This window comes from Xyrauchen texanus, chromosome 35 (assembly GCF_025860055.1).
Source record: "Xyrauchen texanus isolate HMW12.3.18 chromosome 35, RBS_HiC_50CHRs, whole genome shotgun sequence".
NCBI classification, from domain to species: Eukaryota; Metazoa; Chordata; class Actinopteri; order Cypriniformes; family Catostomidae; genus Xyrauchen; species Xyrauchen texanus.
The window spans coordinates 1,794,007-1,815,256 of NC_068310.1; the positions used below are offsets into that span (position 1 = coordinate 1,794,007).

At 38.4% G+C, this 21,250-nt stretch overlaps 1 protein-coding gene across 1 annotated transcript in view; it reads right to left on the reverse strand.

Annotated features, from left to right (window-relative positions):
• LOC127628708 (nuclear pore membrane glycoprotein 210-like) overlaps positions 1–21,250 on the reverse strand; it is a 112,026-nt gene that overhangs the window by 80,536 nt on the left and 10,240 nt on the right. Inside the window, exons 2-4 of the mRNA XM_052105519.1 lie at positions 17,890–18,026; positions 500–631; positions 303–399 (exon numbers count right to left, since the gene is read on the reverse strand). Coding sequence (XP_051961479.1) covers positions 303–399; positions 500–631; positions 17,890–18,026 — 366 coding nt within the window. The remainder of the gene's footprint in view (positions 1–302; positions 400–499; positions 632–17,889; positions 18,027–21,250) is intronic.

Here is a 21,250-nt window from a genome sequence, read left to right on the forward strand (position 1 = left end):
ATTTAAGATATAATGATGTCCATTTTGCTTACATATGAAAGAAATTCTCCCTCAGCTAATGCTGGTCACTATACACGGGACCTTCAACTTGGTACATTACAAAAACATACATTTCAAAAAATTACCAACAGGCCCCAAACTATATAGTTCAACTGCTGATTATTTAACAGATATAATAATCAACAAAACCAAAACGGAACTAAACAATCAATCTTTGGGATTTCAGGATCATCCGAATGAAGATCGCCCTAATTGTAACATTGATATTTTTACCAGTGCTGTTTCCTGTTGTGAAATCTTACCGTAGTGAGCTGTAGGAATCAGGGAAACCTATCACTTCAGCATCCTTCACAATAGTCCATTCAAACAACAGACTGGCTAGAGTACTGAACGTGTTTCCTGAAAGACAGAATGAGGAATACTGCTGCAACACGTAAATTTCATCATTGAAATACAATTGTTGAAAGCTGCCGCAGTAATAATTCTGAACATGGATCACCCTCTGAGTCCAGCGCATGTATCTTGAGCTCCAGTGGAGAATCCTCCAGGTGAAGCTCTCGTGTGGTGGAGACTATCTGGATCTCACTGATCACATCCACTATAGCATCGCAGCGCAGCACATGCCCCGTCACTGAACACAACAAAGAGAATCACACACCATTTCACAAATACATTTCCATGACTTTTCACAGTTATATGATCATTACTCCATTAATCATTTTATAGAGACTGCACTGACGGACAACCATTTCTAGCTTGTGAAATATTTTAGAACTATAATAATGAACAAAATTGCATGCCATAACACATCCCAATACAAAACTACGACAATCCACATCGTGGATCCGAAAAATAAAACGCAATATAACATAGTTAAGGCTGATTTATTCGCCATAGGCCCCGTGTAGTGACCAACTACATTGGACTCAAGATGGCGCCGAGTATGGCTGCTGCGTTGCGAGCTCCGTTACAACACTGCGGTTTATTGTTTGTTTTGTTTACAGTTCTTTGTTTTTTTGTCTTGGATGTTGTCTGCCTTATTGTTTACGACAGACAAACGCTTTTGGACATTAGTTCTACAATCACACATCGAAAACCGGACTTCAAATTCCTTAATGCCGACCCGCTGTTTACAAACACGCCGGCGGAGCCCTTTGTCTGTGCTGCTCGGCCGCGGAAACGCAGAAGGAAAAGAGGAAAACGAGCCGGCGTTCTCATCAGAGTAAGACGTCGTGCAAATCGACCCCGCTACCCAGTATACTACTGGCAAATGTTCAGTCTCTGGACAACAAACTCTGCGAGCTGAGAGCGCGGATCTCTTTCCAACGAGAGACGAGGGACTGCTGCGTTATGTGCCTTACAGAAACCTGGCTGTCTCACGGAGATTCCAGACTCGGCCATCGAAATCACGGGCTTTTCCGTGCACCGAGCGGACAGAGCGAAAGACCTCTCTGGTAAAAGCAGAGGTGGTGGTGTATGTTTTATGATCAACAAATCATGGTGTGATCAGAGGAACGTACATTTCATCAAGTCTTTTTGCTCTCCTGATCTGGAATATCTCATGCTTCTGTGTCGACCATTCTGGCTGCCGAGGGAATTCACAGCGGTTATCATCACAGCTGTGTACATCCCCCGCAAGTCCGACACAGACCGGGCACTCAGGGAACTGTATGGGTGTATAAGTGAGCAGGAAACCGCGCACCCTGAGGCTGCGTTCATTGTTGCCGGGGACTTTAACAAAGCCAACTTCAAAGCAATCGCCCCAAAATACCACCAACACATAAAGTTCAACACACGAGGGGACCGGGTTTTGGATCATTGTTACTCTCCCTTCCGGAAGGCTACAAATCCCTCCCCGCCCCCATTTGGCAATCGGACCATTCTTCCGTTCTGCTTCTGCCCGCTTACAGGCAGAAACTGAAACAGGAAGCACCCACCCTCAGAACGATCCAGTGCTGGTCGGACCAATCAGACTCTGCGCTACAAGACTGTTTTGATCACGCGGACTGGGAGATGTTCGGTCCGCCTCTGATGACGACATCGAGGTTTACGCTGACAGCGTAACGTGTTTCATCAGGAAGTGCGTAGAGGACGTTGTTCCGACCAAAACTATACGGATATACCCCAACCAGAAACCATGGGTTAACGGCGATGTTCGCGCGGCACTCACTGCGCGGACCTCCGCTTTAATTCTCCTAACACGGAGGAGCGTAAACAAGCCAGTTATGCCCTCCGTAACACTATCAGTGCAGCTAAACGCCAGTACAGGCACAAGCTTGAAGGCCAGTTCAACACCACTGACTCTAGAAGTATGTGGCAGGGAATTAACACAATCACGGACTACAAGCGGAATAAAGTCTCCGCCATGAACACCGCTGCATCTCTCCCGGACGAACTTAATACATTTTATGCTCGTTTTGAGGACAGTAACACCGCCCTCGCGGAGAGAGCACTCGCTGCTGACGCTACAGAGGTTGATTCACTCTCCGTCTCTGTTGTGGATGTAACCCGATCATTCCGACGGGTGAACATCCGTAAAGCCGCTGGTCCAGACGGCATTCCGGGCCGCGTCATCAGAGCGTGCGCGAATCAACTGGCTGGTGTTTTTACGGACATTTTCAATCTGTCCCTCTCCCTGTCTGTAGTCCCCACATGCTTCAAAACATCAACCATTGTGCCTGTACCGAAGCAAGCTATAATCACATGCTTAAATGACTGGCGTCCTGTTGCTCTGACCCCCATCATCAGCAAATGCTTCGAGAGGTTAATCAGAGATCACATCTGCTCTGTTCTGCCCCCTCTTTGGACCCATTGCAGTTTGCCTACCGCAACAACCGCTCCACTGATGATGCCATTGCATCTACAATACACACTGCTCTCTCCCACCTGGAAAAAAGGAACACATATGTGAGAATGCTGTTTGTAGACTACAGCTCAGCATTCAACACCATAGTGCCCTCCAAGCTTGATGAGAAACTCCGGGCTCTGGGCTTAAACAGCTCGCTGTGCAGCTGGATCCTGGATTTCCTGTCAGGCAGACGTCAGGTGGTTAGAATGGGCAGCAACACCTCCTCATCACTGACCCTCAACACTGGAGCCCCGCAGGGCTGTGTTCTCAGCCCACTCCTGTATTCCCTGTACACACATGACTGTGTGGCAACACATAGCTCCAATGCCATCATTAAGTTTGCTGACGATACGACGGTGGTAGGTCTGATCACTGACAATGATGAAAGAGCCTACAGAGAGGAGGTGCACACTCTGACACGCTGGTGTCAGGAGCACAACCTCTCCCTCAACGTCAGTAAAACCAAGGAGCTTGTTGTGGACTTCAGGAAGAAAGACGGAGAACACAGCCCCATCACCATCAATGGAGCACCGGTGGAGAGAGTCAGCAGCTTCAAGTTCCTCGGTGTCCACATCACTGAGGAACTCACATGGTCCGTCCACACTGAGGCCGTTGTGAAGAAGGCTCACCAGCGCCTCTTCTTCCTGAGACGGCTGAGGAAGTTTGGAATGAACCACCACATCCTCACATGGTTCTACACCAGCACTGTAGAGAGCATCCTGACTGGCTGCATCACCGCCTGGTACGGCAATAGCACCGCGTACAACTGCAAAGCCCTGCAAAGGGTGGTGCGAACTGCCAGGAACATCATCGGAGGTGAGCTTCCCTCCCTCCAGGACATATACACCAGGCGGTGTGTGAAAAAGCTCGGAGGATCATCAGAGACTCCAGTCACCCAAGTCATGGGCTGTTCTCACTGCTACCATCAGGCAGGCGGTATCGCAGCATCAGGACCCGCACCAGCCGACTACATGATAGCTTTTTCCCCAAGCAATCAGACTGTTGAACTCTTGATCTATCAGGATCAATAATTAGCACTGCACTTTATTAATCTATAATCTCACACTGGACTGTCAACATATTCTCCTCAATACAACTGCTATATATATATATATACACATATATATTTCATATACTCCCACTTATTGTATTGTATTGTATATTCTGTTCTATATTCTGCATTGTATATAATTATTGTGTTGTGTAAGTATGTGTACATCTGATTTGTAAATTGTTTTGTGTAAGTATGTGTACATTTGATATGTAAATTGTTTTGTGTAAGTATGTTGTTTATTGTAATTGGTATATGTCTCGTCACTGTCATGACTGCTATGTTGCTCGGAACTGCACACAAGAATTTCACCTACTGTTGCACTTGTGTACATGGTAGTGTGACAATAAAGTGATTTGATTTGATTTTGATTTGAACTCGTTGATGTGCATTTATATATATGCGTCATTCTGGGAGTGCACAGCTAAAATGCTAGTGTATTGAAAGAAAACATATTCATTCCTGAAATAATTGTACATTTCATAAATAAAAGCAATGCAACTCGGGACCTGGGTAGCTCATCAAGTAAAGACGCCAAGTGACTCCAGACAGGCTTCCTAAGCAACCAATTGGCCCGGTTGCTAGGGTGGGTAGAGTCACACTGGGTTAACCTCCTCATGGTCGCCATAATGTGGTTCGCTCTCGGTGGGGCACGTGGTGAGTTGTACGTATATACAGCGGAGAAAAGCGGGAAGTCTCCACTTATGCTAGGTCCCGCGGTAACACGCTTAACAAGCCACTTGATAAGATGCGCAGACTGATGGTCTCAGACGCAACGGAGCTTCTTCCTACACCACCCGGATTGAGGAGAATCACTATGCCACCACAAGGACTTAGAGTGCATTGGTAATTGGGCATTCCAAATTGGGAAGAAAATCCACAAAATAAAACATTTCAATTTGTGGATTCAATGTATTTATTCAATTATTTTATCATTAAAGGAATAGTTCACCCAAAAATTCAAGTTCTCTCATCATTTACTCACCCTCATGCCATCCCAGATGTGTCTGACTTCTTTATTCTGCAGAACACAAATTAAGATTTTTAGAAGAATATTTCAGCTCTGTAGGTCATTACAATGCAAGTAAAATGGTGACCAGAACTTTGAAGGTCCAAAAAGGAGATAAAAGACTCCAGTGGTTTTATCCATGTCTTCTAAGGCGATCCAGTTGTTTTTGTTACACTGTACATCTGGCAGTCTCTAGTCACGATCATGATTTCAAACTCGATTACACTTTCTAGTACTTGACGCATGCACGGAGTGCTAGATGGCGCTACAAGAAGTGTAATCGAGCTTGAAATCACAATCGACAAGGAGATTGCTGTCAAGATGTACAGTGAAAAAGGAGTTACATTTTGGTCTATTCTCACTCAAAACCAACCGAATCGCTTCAGAAGACATGGATTAAACAACTGGAGTTTGATGGATTACTTTTATGCTAACTTTGTTCTTTTTGGAGCTTCAAAGTTCTGGCCACCATTCACTTGCATTGTATGGAAGGACAGAGCTGAAATATTCTTCTACAAATCTTCATTTGTGTTCTGTGGAAGAAAAAGTCTTACACACCTGGGATGGCATGAGGGTGAGTAAATTATGAGAGAATTTTCTTTTTTGGGTGAACTATTCCTTTACAAATGAGTTCATAAATATATGTGAACATGTTGAGATTTAGGTCCATATTATTTATTATACATGTTGCCTGCCATGCAGATAATGAATCAGTCATATATTGTATGCTTGCTCTTGAGTCACTTAAATAATAAATAAATATTTTAGCATTCTTTGACACAAACCCCCCATCAAATTAAGAAATAAGCACTGGTACTCGTTTGACCAACACAAAATGTGTGTCATTTTAAAGCTTAGAAGTTGGACTTTACAATTAATATAAACAACTCTTTACATCTTTAAATATTTTTAATTTGCTGACAAATTAGAAGTGTTTTCATAAATTATCAAATCATTAAGTCATTATTTACTGTACACCACACTGTCAAACATTTGGTCGAAACAGCATACAGATCGGAAAGTTCTCAAGTATAATACAATATTGTTGTTTTGTTTCTATTGTTACTCACAGACCAAATATATATAGAGTAAAAGCCCTGGGGGAAAAAAGCACAGAACTTATAAGTTTTAAACAGATGTGTCTTTGTCGCGTTTTTGCATGTAACTTCATGAAACTTAAAGAGAAAATAAAAACAGCAGATGCTTCCAAAAAACAAAATGATTCCAAATACAAAGTGATATGATCACTGATCAGTGGATAGGATGCATACATAGATCTTAAAATAGTCCTGGAGAAAATGTGCCACTATCTATAGTGGATGGTCTCTGGTAACAAAGCGGACCAATCACAGCTGTTGAGGTCTGTGTTAACGTAAGGTGTTGTTACATTTTTGGAGAGGTGCAGGTCAGGCTCTCCATAGGTTCCATGCAGAAGTATAAATCAGCCTTTAGCTCTTTGAATTTCTCTCAATTCTGACCAACAAAAGTTTGAACAACAAGGGCACACACAACATATACCATGTATAAATACTAAGGCTGGGTGATATGTCTTAAATTATATCTCGAAAATGTTCAGCCTATTGACGATATTCAATATACATCTAGATAATTACGTATTTGCTCTGAAATGGCTCAAAAGTGTTTTGTTTTTATCAGAGGAACCATATTTTCATCCAAACATCCACTGTAGCCAAGTAGATTACCGGTACAAATTTTAAAGACATTAAATAAAAATCTATTTAAAAATAATTAGTTTTTCATTAAATAAACAAAGGAGAATGATGTATACAATTATACATTGTAGATTAATAAAAAGCATTATTTATCTTCAGATGTTTTTACTGTGCAAAGCTACTTCACTGACTTACTTCTGAAACCCCAGTTGAACATTGTGTAGGGTATCTAGGTTCAGGTTTGGGGAATGTACAATTCATTTTAATGATCGTAATCAATGATTAATCATACGGTTTGAACTAGATAACAATACATACTAAATCGCCCCAAAAAAGGCTTATATAGTCCAAGAGTCTGATTCAGATATATATATATAATTAAACACAACGAATTATATTTAATTAGGAATATACATCATATGCAGACAGGCTATATTAATTTTCAGAACACCTTAATGGAATTGACCCGTATCGCGACCAAACACTTCGTCCGCCGAACCACTTTGCTCGATACTCTTGATCAATTCTCCAGAAGGTTTATTCTTAGTATAAGCTTACTTAATCAAAGCATGTTAACTTACTTTGATAATATCAGCTCGTAGCTTTAGATCGCACATTAAAGAGGCTTTGTTTTATGACCAACAAACACAGACAATCAAGCGTATAATTGGGTTTAATACAAGGAACTAGGATATATCACTACACTTAACGAACAAACATTTAACATAGAACAAACATAAAACAAACAGAGTGAAAACAGTAAGGAAAAATAAAGAGATTACCGGGAGCAAACTTGTTACAACAGTTAAACCTTAAGAGCCAGCACGGAAGTTACACACTGTAACGCATTTGAATTTCAATAAAATAATACTTGCACAATGGACCTTTGTGTCGCTGAGCAAGACGACGTGTATGTCGTGTCCTTGTGGCGTCTGTGAGATGGGCTTTCTGTCGGTGCTTCCAGCGCGTGGATTGCTCGCGGGAAGTTCAAAGCGTCTTAAGAGTAACTGCTGAAGAGTTGAGTGTTTCCGGAGGTTTGAAGTGTTCAGGAGAGTCCGAGGGAGGAGAAGGGAGCCGGGGTGAGGGAGAGAGAGGGTCCGAACTCCGAAGAGGTCCAGAAGCGGGGTAAGAGAGGAAAGAGAGAACGATTCAATGCCGGAGCCTAACTTTTAAGGCAGGGAGGTCACACCTCCTCTGGGAGGACTGGCCCAATGAGACTCCTCCGTTTTGGGCGCGAGATTGTTTCTTTGTCCTGTCAAGGCTCATTTGCATGTCATTTGCATAATTTATGACCGGGTCAGGATTTTGGGTTGAATCACTCAAAAGACAGTAAAAACATAGCAGAATACATTTTTAACGTAACCATATATTTATATTCAGCTAGGGCAAGTCGTAAGGTTTAATTTGATACCAAGAAACGTGTATTTGGTACACTTAAAAGTGGATATACCCTCTTAGGCTTTTTTATTTAAGCCCTCAGAGTTTAACTAACACAACTTACAATTTTAACTAGTTTGATCTAACATCAGGAATACACAAGCATACGGGGATAAAAGATATTTCCTTAAAATTAAGACATTTCTGGGTTTTAAATGAAAGGAACACATTGTGCCGTTCAAAGTCTCACATTCCTTTCCCATCTCAGAAGGGGGTTTTATGACCCTTTGCAAGAATGTGTGCATTTCATTCAGAATCAATGACTCCATGATTCTCCTTCATACTCTACAATTGCATAATACTATATTATTACTGGGTCATTATTGATTATTATAATATAATGCTGAATTATTATTATTATGATTATAAGATTTGCGTTATGCAAAAGTCATATATTTTGTCCTGTTTACTTCATCTTCACCTGGGGCTGTTATTTTGACACCGAAAGTGCTGTCGTTTTTACTTCACCTCCACAAGGAGCTTTTATTTTGACACTGAATGTGCTGTCATATTTATTTCACCTCCTCCTGAGGCTTTAATTTTGGCACAGAAAAGGCAATGTGTATTTGACAGTTTACAATATTCCTCTTTTCCTGAAATGCTGTAATTTCCTCCTTTTCTGTTATTCTGTGCTGCGTTTGTAGGTTTGTATGTCTAGAACATTGGGGGGACCAAACCAATTTGGAGGTGGGGGTAACGGGTGTCCCTGGTCCTTTAAAATAGTAAATGCGGTAAATGCAATAATTTTCTGAATAAAGGCTTTAAAAGTGATTGTTTTTTTTATGTGACCAAAATTGTAACATTTTTTGTTTTAAAAGATACATGTATTTTTAAAGTTCACACAGTACAAGACAAATACTGTGTCTGCATTGCTAGCAATTTGCCTGTTTCAGGCATCTTTTATTTCTTTTTTGTACTGTCTCAAAGGAAAAAAGAATATAATTTTGTATCATGACATGACATCAGCTGGCTAGTAAAAAGAAAAAACACAAAATTATTTACTGCCCTCAAATTGTCCCTCATTGTTTTTTAATTCCCCCCAGTAGAATCTTATCACAAAAGTTTCATCAAGAAACTTAACACTGCTCTTTTACATACAAAACAGTTCATATTGACCACTGCTGTCAAGGTCCAAAGAAAACAAAAAAATTATTATAAAAATACCATAAAAGTAGTCCATACAACACATAGCTGTTGTATGGCCCCAGAAAGCTTGGAATATAGTGCACCTGTCATATGGACTACTGTTATGATGTCTTTATGCTGAACCTTTAATAACGATTTTTAGTATTTGTCCTTTATGAAGCTTGACAGCTCCTTCTCATTATTTACTGTTATTTTATGGAACGGGGATGCTTCAAATATCTATTTTTATGTTCCAAGAAACAGCATATGGGTTTTAGGTGTACTACTTTAACTGGTGAATAATTTTTTGAGCACAAATCTGACACTTTGTCTTAAGCCTGATTCACTGAAAACTGCTTCGTTAATATTTTCAGATTCACAATTATGAATGATATACAAATCACGTATTTTACATTTAAATTTAAAATGGTGAATAGTTTGTACCCTTGGAAAGTAATGTCGGCTGGTACAACATTTTAATCATAAAACAGTGTTCAAATTTGCAGGTTTAGATATATACTTTCATCTCACATGACACTTAACACTCTTAACCTGAACTGCTTGCTGATGCGTGGCACTGAATAATCTATGAGGTTCCCGCTTAGCATCTTAAACTTGAGTCTTGCCTTCATTGAACAACAACTTAATGACAATTAGACAGCGGTGCATAATGGACTGCAGCAGAACAGCAACAAGGATATCAATTATTGGGGGGACAATCTGGCCATATCGGATTATTGGGGGGTAACTGTCTCCCTCGTCAGCAAAATGATCTCGATTATATTGTTAATATTCGATATATCGCACAACCCTAATAAATTACCACAATAATGTATTATGGACATTATATATTATTAAATGTATAGTGACAAAACAAATGTAAAAGTTACAAAATTATTCAGTATGTATGAGTATTTTCATTTTAGCAAAATTATTCATGTTTCTATTTTGGTGTCACCATTGCCCTGTGCTGGTATGATTTTCAGTCCCACTCCATCCCTGATGACTCATTTTGCACTTGAATTAACAGTACCAGTACGTCTTAAGTTTTTCTAGAAAATGAACTGTTTTGAATATGTCTTCAAAAAAAGAAATTCAAAAAACAATATTTCTAGATCCAGGCTTTCTTTAAAGTATTGTAAGAATATTGAAAATTCAATATTGTGAATTAAAATGAATTGTGAGAAGAGCGTATCATTACACCCTAATAACTACAAATAATGTGTTGCCAAAAATAAAGGAAATCAATTATCACTCTTACTGGAAGTATCGATGTAAACAAGGTTTTTAAATGAGTAAAAACCTAATTTATACAATTGAAGACACCAAACGTTTCTATTCTAGGTGTGTCTCAATAAGCTTCCTACGTTGTGAATCAGTATGTTGTGAAAATTAATTCAGGGTGTTCATCCACTGAACATTGGGACACTTGTGACTCAATCACCTGCAACACCATTACGAGCTCACGCATTAAATCACAGCTGGTATTACAATAACATTGCTTTATTAATTACACTGTCATGCGTATTCGAAGAAGATAATCAGCCGTACAAGCGTTATTAAGAAAGATAAAAAAAAAAAAAATATATATATATATATATATATATATATATATATAGATTGTATTTTAAACTTTTTCACAACTTCGAATATTTAAAAGATTGTTTCGCTTTCATGGAAATTATGAATGAAAGACATTACTTTTCAACATCTCTTTTAAAGTGAAAATAAGGCTTGGACTTCATAATGTCACAGTTGTTCTCGTCTAACAACCTGAGTGACTTCAGAAGACATGACGGCATTTCCGGTAAGAGAACATAGTGAGCAACGATGCTCCCTGGTTTTTACAGAGCATTCTGGGAATTTTTAGGGAGTGAATGATTCAATGCACTGGAACGATTTTTGATTTTCTATGTTGTAACATTGCTTTACAATAGCCTTACATTTGAACCAGATGGTTAAGAAAAGAGTTTACCAGCATACTATCCATCGCTACGGTTACTTAGCTCGCTATAATCTCCTCAGCTGGCACAGACGATTGTAAATAAATAACAGTACATGAAAACGACATCCATGATAAGTTTTAACCAATCATGCTTAATAGGGACGCATCGAAATTTCGGCCACCGAAAATGAAATTTTTTGTTTTAGCCGAAAGAGAAAAAAAGCCAAAAATATATGCCTCCACGCCCCTCATTACTCAGGTTTCACTCTCGATCGATCTAGCCATTATCATGGCACTACCAAGCAAGGCCAATGTCAGCGGTGTGGAAATACTTCAAAGCAGTACCTCCGCTCCCTATACCATACTACGCAGTCTGCGTAGGGCACCAATGCACCAACTCCCTAGGGGGGCACCAGAAAGTCCACCGGCTGCCCTTACTTGCACGTTAAATGTTATCCATGGACCCGAAAGCAGTTGCGGAACACAGACGATAGCTTCACGCTCAAATCACGCGAACGCGACAATCCTCTTGACTACTGGTACATGAACAAAGATTGCGGACTGCAGGCAGGTATTTATCTTCCCCAAGCACCAGCACAGAGAGAGAGAGAGACTATTCAGTGCAGCATCTCATATTCTTGATGAGATGAGGAACCATCTCTCCTGCCAGAAAGCTGAGCAACGTTTGTGCTTGAACATAAACCTGCCACTTTTACTTAAATAGAAAGCAGTCCAATTGAGAGGCAGCTCAGTGCAGAGCAAATGGGTGGAGCTTATGTCTAGCTCCCCTCGCTAGACGTCCAGCTAGGAGGAGCTACACGTAACCTCGTAAGCACGTACAGTGAGCGCACGGCACAATTCGACATAATGGCAGTATGTAAAAACTGAACTTTAAAGATAAACTGAACTTTGAGATGTGTGAAAAATGTTTCCTTAGACCTAGCTCAACATGAATGACAATGTTAGCTATTTTTGAACCCCTGAATGTTCAATTGTAAATAGGTTAACGTTAGCGTCATAAAACCGAGAACCTAAATACATATCATTTGTGGTTCAGTGAAGCATTTTAAGTTTTGTCTCAACTAATGTTAACACTGTCTATTATAACCGATTCATTTCATATTGTTGGCATTAAGATGTGGACACCACTTGTTGCCCTTTAGCAATTGTAGGCAGTGTCAGGGCTTAAAGTGAAAATTCTGAGCCTGGGGGGGACCATTTATTTTTAAGTATTACGGCTGTATCTTAATGGCATCTTTTTATTAATGAAGGCCAGTATCACTGATATTTTATTTAGTATACTAAATTGTAGGGTTATAAAATAGTCCACAATGCATAAATTATAAATTAAATTAGATTACTCCTTATTAAAGCTACAAGCGTTCTTTAGTCAAAGAGTAGTTAGTACTTTTCTCTGTTCCCTTTGTTCTTTGGTTAACTTTACTGACAGACAGAATTAGTGGCTACTGTCACTTTAAGCTCTACAGCTGGTGACAGGATCTCACGCGTCTCATTCTCTCACTACTCTTTACTTCCATTTAAGATTTTATTTAACTCATTTAAGGGTTATTGTTCGTTCAAGCGCGAAAGAGAATTCGATACTGGTTCGCGACTTTTTGTGCCTCGTGTGTGTGTGTGTGTGTGTGTGTGTGTGTGTGTGTGTGTGTGTGTGTGTGTGTGTGTGTGAGGAGGACATTTACTGAAGTGCGTTCTCTTTTGTCTTGTCGCACATTAATGGTTTAAAGCATTTGGTGGACAAACTAATAACTAATAAGAGCTAAAGAATGACAAAGAACGGATGCAGCGTTAATTGTGTTAAATATTTAAAACATTAAAGCTGGACAAAAAAAAAAGAAATCGCATACGTTAACGTTGACAGCACTAACGTTACTTGTCATACATTGCTGACAGAAAATGAAGTGGTTTAAAGTGGACTCGTTTTCATGGTAGGCCTACACATAATGTTTTTTTTAGTAAGCTACACAGAATGTTCTACATTAAATATTTAACTAACAGTCTAAAGTTACCTAGCAGAAGTGTATGTTAATGTTAGCTCAGTCAACGTAAGGCTAACATCAAAAGGTGTAGACAGAAAATATGATTATGCTGACCTGAGCTAATTTACGAAATCAACCAACTCACATCCTTTCTTTCTTTTCATCCATGATGACATTAAGTCACCTAATGTTGTTTCTGGAGTTCTGTGCTCCATGCTTTCACCGACGACACTAACGTGAGGTATGGATCTCAATCACACTGTTGCCAGGACCTGCTCTGCTTCTGATAGGCTTGTGACGTTAGTTAGAGCTGCGCTCCTCTCATATGATTGGTAGGTGAAATCAATTGACTCGAAAATATTAAACCGCATTGAAGTTCCCAGTTTCAAATGCAGCCGAGCGGTATGCGCGCTCATAATGGAAGCGGCGCACTCGTTTTTTCCAAGCGCGTCCGCGCCGAAAGTGCGTCCGACTGTAATTTGCAGCCTGATTAATACATTTTGCCTGCGCCGGAGGCCGGACCTGCCCTCAAGCCGGAAATCCGGCCCCCGGCCGGAATACTTTAAGCCCTGCAGTGTGTGTATTACGATAAGTATATATATATATATATATATATATATATATATATATATATATATATATATATATATATATATATACGTATAATATATATTTTTTATTTATTTATGTAAATAAATTATGTAAATGGTTTGTGTTTGTTTAACCTGCACAGAAGCATCAGATAATACTGAAGAAAGGAGATGATCCCCTTCTCTCAATTGAAAATACAACTGTGCCTACTGTAAATTGGTGTTTAAACATTTGAATGTGTGTGTGTGTGAGTGAGTGTGTGTGTGTGTGTGTGTGTGTGTGTGTGTGTGTGTGTGTGTGTGTGTGTGTATATTTATCACTTTGTGGGGACCAAATGTCCCCATAAGGATAGTAAAACCCGAAATTTTTGACCTTGTGGGGACATTTTGTCGGTCCCCATGAGGAAAACAGCTTATAAATCATACTAAATTATGTTTTTTGAAAATGTAAAAATGCAGAAAGTTTTCTGTGAGGGTTAGGTTTAGGGGTAAGGTTAGGTTTAGGGGATAGAATATAACGTTTGTACAGTATAAAAACCATTATGTCTATGGAAAGTCCCCATAAAACATGGAAACACTACTGTGTGTGTGTGTGTGTGTGTGTGTGTGTGTGTGTGAGAGTGAGTGAGAGAGAGAGAGAGATCATGTTTGAAAGTTATGAACCCTTTTTGTTTTCACATGTTTTGGCCTCGGTCATTTCTCCCTAGAATTTGAAAGTAAAAACATAGAATTTCATTTAAAATTTGCACACATGGTAGATTTGTATAGTTGCTTTTTGCTTTGTATTCTCTTGACTTTAAAAAAGAAAAAAACTCAAACAGTTGTTAACAAAAAAAAAAATTTGCACACATGGATATTTAATTTATTATGTATAGAATTCAAATATATTCATGTTTTCTGTTAATCGTGTCATATTTTATCAGAAAATGTAGCGTAGATGAGACATAATGAAGTATTTCTAAAATATTAAAAACAGACTTCCAAAGGGGTTCATAGTTGTTGGTAGATTGCTCAACAAATGATTCATATTCCCTAGTTCCACAGTTATAGGTTAATTATCTGATGAATATTTATTTTATTTTTGTGTATTGATCTTTTCACCTTCTCTCTTTTATCCTATTGTTTAAGACAATCTACACATTGGCAAAATACATATATGTTAATTGAAATGTTTTATGTCATTTAGTTTTGATCGTTGTTAAATTCATAAACAAGTAAAACTATAGAAATGCTCTTTAGATCAGGGGATGTAAAAACCTCTACAGGGGCACTGCACTGTATAAAACATTGTAAACAAGACAGTTGATCAAAGTTATTCTTTCTACATTTTAGATATTGTCATCATAAAGTGCAGTATACTAATATGAATCTCCTTCCCAGATTGTCCTAGCCCAACTGACATGTTCCAGGTGTAACAACAAGCCAGACAAAGAGCAAGCAAGCAGGAGGATATGGGCTGTCGACCATGTCCCAGCACAACAGAATTTGGTAACTGTTCCATTTTGTATGTTTTCATTACTTATTTTACAATTTGTGTATTTCCATTTTTCAGCTGGCTTATGTCTTGTATAGAGGCAAAGATCCAAATGAGGATTTACTTCAACTGAGCCCTACCCAAACATTAACCAGAAGTGATTTTTGGTCTTTGGCCTTTGATGGTAATTGCACATTTCAATGCATTACTCAGCTGTTAACATAGGGTTGATGTAAATGCATCAGCTGTTATTAATATCCTTCCATTTCTTTAACAGATTTCTAATCAGTGTTTCCAACGCATACTGCACTTGCAGATTCACAGGTCAGTTTGGTCTTTTCTGTTGTGTTTGGTAATACATAATACAACTGTTCTGAAAAATGTATAATGACACAAACTGCACTCTTTGTTTCTATTTCTTCAGGACAAAGATGTCTTTGCTGTCAGCAGTTATGTGGTGGTGACCTGGTTGCCACCATTTGACAACGATCCTCTGCCAGTTTTACCTGTTAGTATTCTTTTAAATATGTGGTGAACACAAATTACAATGATTTGCTATCTGAATTGTTTGTGCAGTACACAGGGAATGAATCACAATAACTATGGTTCGCCATGATTCTCATCCCAACTCACAGGATGATGCTGCAACCAAGGACTTTATTTTACTCCCTTCATGGGACTTGAGGCACTGGATTGTATGTGTAAGTTTCCTATTTTTCGATATGATGATATAATGTATAGAATTGGGGTATGGATTTATGTCATTGTATTTTTTCCCCATTGCTGTTTTTTCCTTTTAGCCAGCCATGCACATTGTACAACGTCCCTTGTTATGGAACGTCCCTTTCTTTTGTAAACATACTTTTTGGTTGTATTGCAAACCAACACTTTTGCAAGACTCCTTTCCAGTAGGTATAAATAAGCTTTAACCTGATCTGCACTCAGCTGATGTTCCATTCATTCAAAACACGCATGATCAAGTTCCACTATGTGCCATTGTTTAAAACCATTCATCCACTTTGCTGTTCATTAAAGGGGTCATGACATGAGAAACCAAATTTGCCTTGATCTTTTGGTATATAAGAGGTCTTTGTATCATTAAAACGTCCTGCAAGTTTAATATTTTAAGACGTCCTCCCCATTCTAAACGAATCATTTATTTAATCAAGCTGAAAATACAGCTCGTTCTGGATTCATGGTTAGAAGTGACGTGACGGTTAGAAGTGACGTAACAGCGTTTGCATATGACCGCCTCCAGCACAAGATAACTACGCTTTAAGCGCAAGACAACTACGCTGATTTCGTATCGCCGTGCGCCTCACAAGTGTTCAGTCGATGGACAGCGAGCTCTGACAGAGACTACTTGTGCACAGGAAAATTACGATGCCACACAGATGTGCTGTTCCTGGCTGTGGTCAAACAAAACCTCTGAATAAGCTGCCGAAAGATCCAGACGTCAGGGAAAAATGGATGCAGTTTATTTTTTGCGGACGTCCCAGTCACGGCAGTGTTAACTTAAGCGTTTGTTCTGTACATTTTAAGGATGACTGTTTTGAGAACAAATCTCAATATGATGCTGGCTTTGCCAGAAAACTGTTGCTCAAAGATAAGTCCGTGCCGACTATTCTGGGAACAACGACGACGCAAACTGTAAGTAATCTATTTTAAACTTTAAACTACTTTTTAAAGCGCAATTTCATTCATTATGAATAATCACAGTGTTTTTACTTAGTTTACTTGCATATTGTTCTGGCTGGGGCGTCAATAATTGATACATAGGCACTGACGTTAGCCAATCATAACAGTGGGCGTTAACACTGAAGTCTTAAATGGAAAACGCCCCCAAAACAGACTGTTTGAATCAGAGGATGAGAAACAGGGTGGGAAAAGGTCATAAATCACTAGATTTTAAAAGTTTTTCTTAAAAAAAAATATATTAATACTATAATTGCACCTAAGGGAACATAATAATACAATAAAAAAAACCATGTCATGACCCCTTTAAAATGTGTGATGCAGATCACACTGATGCCATTCACACTCGTATAGGCAATGCTAATTCTTTTGATCTAACTATCCTGATACTCAACAGCATTTAACCTTAACAAGAATCAGTAATAGGAATGAAAATGAATAACTAGCAAAGAATAATAATGCTACATTAGTGTAAAGCTGATGTGTGTACATTTTATAATGTTATAATACTTTCTCCTATCCCAGTTTAATATAGTCAATTATGAGCCATTTTCTCCAAAAGGTGTAACACTTGTGTCACATGAATACATTCATCTGTTTTCAGAGTATGCCAACCAGTTCAACACAGGAACACTAAGTCAACCAAATGCACAAGTGTGGGGCAGTATTATCCATTTGTCCACCAATGAAAGGCAGGGAGAGTTTTTGTGAAAACGAATGGAAAACAATCCTTATTTTTGCAATTTTGTTTTGTGATGCATTGGTCCAGTTATTCATGTTTAAAAGATAAGGACTTTATAAATCTTAAAAAGAGCATTTTCTAGCCGTGAAATATGAATATAGCTAAATTCAGCATAGAAATGTCTATGATTTTTAAGATTTTACTCATTTCCAGGACTTTTCCAGGCCTGAAAACCACCATTTTGGGATTCATTATTCTTTTTTATTTATTTATTTATTTATTTTTACAATCATTGTTTTGCCATTTTGACACACTTCAGCTTTAAAACAATCAAACAGATGAAAGCGTGCAGTGGTCACTCACAGATGTCCTCAGCGAGTATGACACTGGTGAGTCTGGCCGGTTGAGTTGAGCGCGCCTGCAGGATAGCCCTCTGAGAACACTGACGCTCATCCACATCTACTGCCTCGATACTGGCCACCTCTGGCCGGTTCGATGACCTGTGGAGAGCACACACACACACACACACACACACACACACACACACACACACATCACAGAATGCATTTTCATTAGAGGTCCAAGCACTGAACAATGGTCTTAAATCCCAGCCACTACACCGGTACACAAACAATTCCCCATCCAACCCTAGGCGGTGCTACAACATGCACTTTTAAGCTTTTGCTAATATATCTGCAACCGAAAATTTATCTAGCAGTTCTTCAACACAATTGTGGAATTACTAACTGAACAAAAATCAGTTTGTTGTGGAACTATACCTGTTCCGATTAAGTTCCAAGTAGGGCTGGGCGATATGTCTTAAATTATATCTAAATATTTTTCAGCCTATTGACGATATTCAATATACATCTAGATAATTATGTATTTGCTCTGAAATGGCTCAAAAGTGTTTTGTTTTTATCAGAGGAACCATATTTTCATCCAAACATCCACTGTAGCCAAGTAGATTACCGGTACAAATTTTAAAGACATTAAATAAAAATCTATTTAAAAATAATTAGTTTTTCATTAAATAAACAAAGGAGAATGATGTATACAATTATACATTGTAGATTAATAAAAAGCATTATTTACCTTCAGATGTTTTTACTGTGCAAAGCTACTTCACTGACTTACTTCTGAAACCCCAGTTGAACATTGCATAATACTATATTATTACTGCGACACGCCAGGTTGATAATAATATAATGCTGAATTATTATTATTAATCTAATTATTAGGTTTGCATTAAACAAAAGCAATTTATTTTCTATTTGTGGGCTGGTGGTGGTGTAGTGGTCTAAACCACATAACTGATAAACTGGTAATCAGAAGGTCGCTGGTTCGATCCCCACAGCCAACACCATTGTGTCCTTGAGCAAGGCACTTAACTCCAGGTTGCTCCGGGGGGATTGTCCCTTAATAAGTGCACTGTAAGTCGCTTTGGATAAAAGCATCTGCCAAATGCATAAATGTAAATGTAAATTTCTGTCCTGTTTACTTCACCTCCACCTGGGGTTTTTATTTTGACACCGAAAGTGCTGTCATATTTACTTCACCTCCACCTGGAGCTTTTATTTTGACACCAAAAGTGCTGTCATATTTACTTCACCTCCACCTGTAGCTTTCATTTTGACACCAAAAGTGCTGTCATATTTACTTCACCTCCACCTGGAGCTTTTATTTTGACACCAAAAGTGCTGTCATATTTACTTCACCTCCACCTGGAGCTTTTATTTTGACACCAAAAGTGCTGTCATATTTACTTCACCTCCACCTGGAGCTTTTATTTTGACACCAAAAGTGCTGTCATATTTACTTCACCTCCACCTGGAGCTTTTATTTTGACACCAAAAGTGCTGTCATATTTACTTCACCTCCACCTGGAGCTTTTATTTTGACACCAAAAGTGCTGTCATATTTACTTCACCTCCACCTGGAGCTTTTATTTTGACACCAAAATTGCTGTCATATTTACTTCACCTCCACCTGTAGCTTTTATTTTGATACCGAAAGTTCTGTCATATTTACTTCACCTCCACCTGGGGCTTTTATTTTGACACCAAAGGTGCTGTCGTATTTACTTCAACTTCACAAGGAGCTTTTATTTTGGCACAGAAAAGGCAATGTGCATTTGACAGTTTAAAATATTCCTTGTTTCCTGAATTGCTGTAATTTTCTCCTTTTCTGTTATTCTGTGCTGCGTTTTTAGATTTGTAGAATAACTTGTAGTGGTTACTAATGTTTGAACCTGCACTATGATTTCACAATCAAAAAAGCCACGTCTGAGAGCGCTGCCGTGCACATGCATGCAGATTAGCGTTTCAATAGTTTATTCTGAATCACACATCTGTCTTTAAATCACAGCATTTTATGGATTAATAATCACTAGGGCTGTCAATCGATTAAACTTTTGGTGTTTCCATGGTGTCCCGATTAATTAATCATGATTAATTGCATATACAAATATTTGCTAAGAAAGCCCCTTATATAACAATAATTAAATATATAAAGATTATACATATTAACCCTCTGGGGTCGTTTGAAAGACAGCACGATACACAAGTGAGAAAAATCCTGGATAGTGATGAAGAGTTACAATTCTCCTCAGAAGAAGAGCGGGACTCTGATGAACGTTTGTATTTTGAAGTTAGACTTGACCAAGCTGAGGATACAATTTCGGACAAGTAAGTCATTTAGTTTTCATTAGTTGACATGCTATTTTATATAAACATGTACATATTTTACTAGTGGGACTGTTTCCAGACATGCCAGACAGGATTTAGAGTATTGACATTTGAAATATGACTCCTAATAAGCAAGTTTTAGTTACATTTAAATGCTGTTTTGGCTAAAGCAGGAATTTAAATTGTATGCTGTATGATATAAATATGATATGTAATATGATATAAAAATAATATGAATGTTTAGATTATATTTTATCTAGTGTTTATACTGCCTCATTATCATCAACAAAGCTTGTGCTTGCAAATATGTGTTTAGGTTAAATGAGTAATATACACTTTAAATATGCCCATATTAGAAAATCAATACAATCAAACAATATATTCAAATAGAAAACTGTTCTTTTAAATTGTAAAAATAGTTCAAAATATCAGATTTACTGTATTTTGGATCAAATAAATGCAGCCTTGGTGAGCAGAAGAGACTTTTAAAATGGTAATGTAGGTCTAAAATTCTTTATGTAAAGAAAATGTATAGTCAGATTACTTCTTTTAACTTAAAACTTGATTTTGATCATTAAGTCTCCTCACATTCATTCTCTTTCTGTCACATTCCTCATTGATAGGCCCAGGGGAGGGGTCTTTTGTCTCCTCAGGTGTGATATACAATCAATATTCATGATAGTTCACGCCTCCTCGCATATGACCTTTCTAACACTAAAATTGTCTTACAAAAGTTCAATTACTATATTGTTTTGTATGAATGAGTGATCAGGATGGTTTTCACATCTTTTTGTAGCAAAATTCTAGGCTACAAGATCCAGTTCTCAAAAGGCTTGTGAACAAATGTTTAGTATATGTTATATGACCTTATTTCAATCACTTAAAATGTTTCAAAAACCATGCATTAGATTGTTATTTTCTCAAAAATAAAAACAGGTACACACGTTGCTCCTGACGATTATGCGAGACAAACTCCTGACGAAAAATCTATACACACGGAGTACATAACAAATTAACAAATGTTTCACCCCTGTACA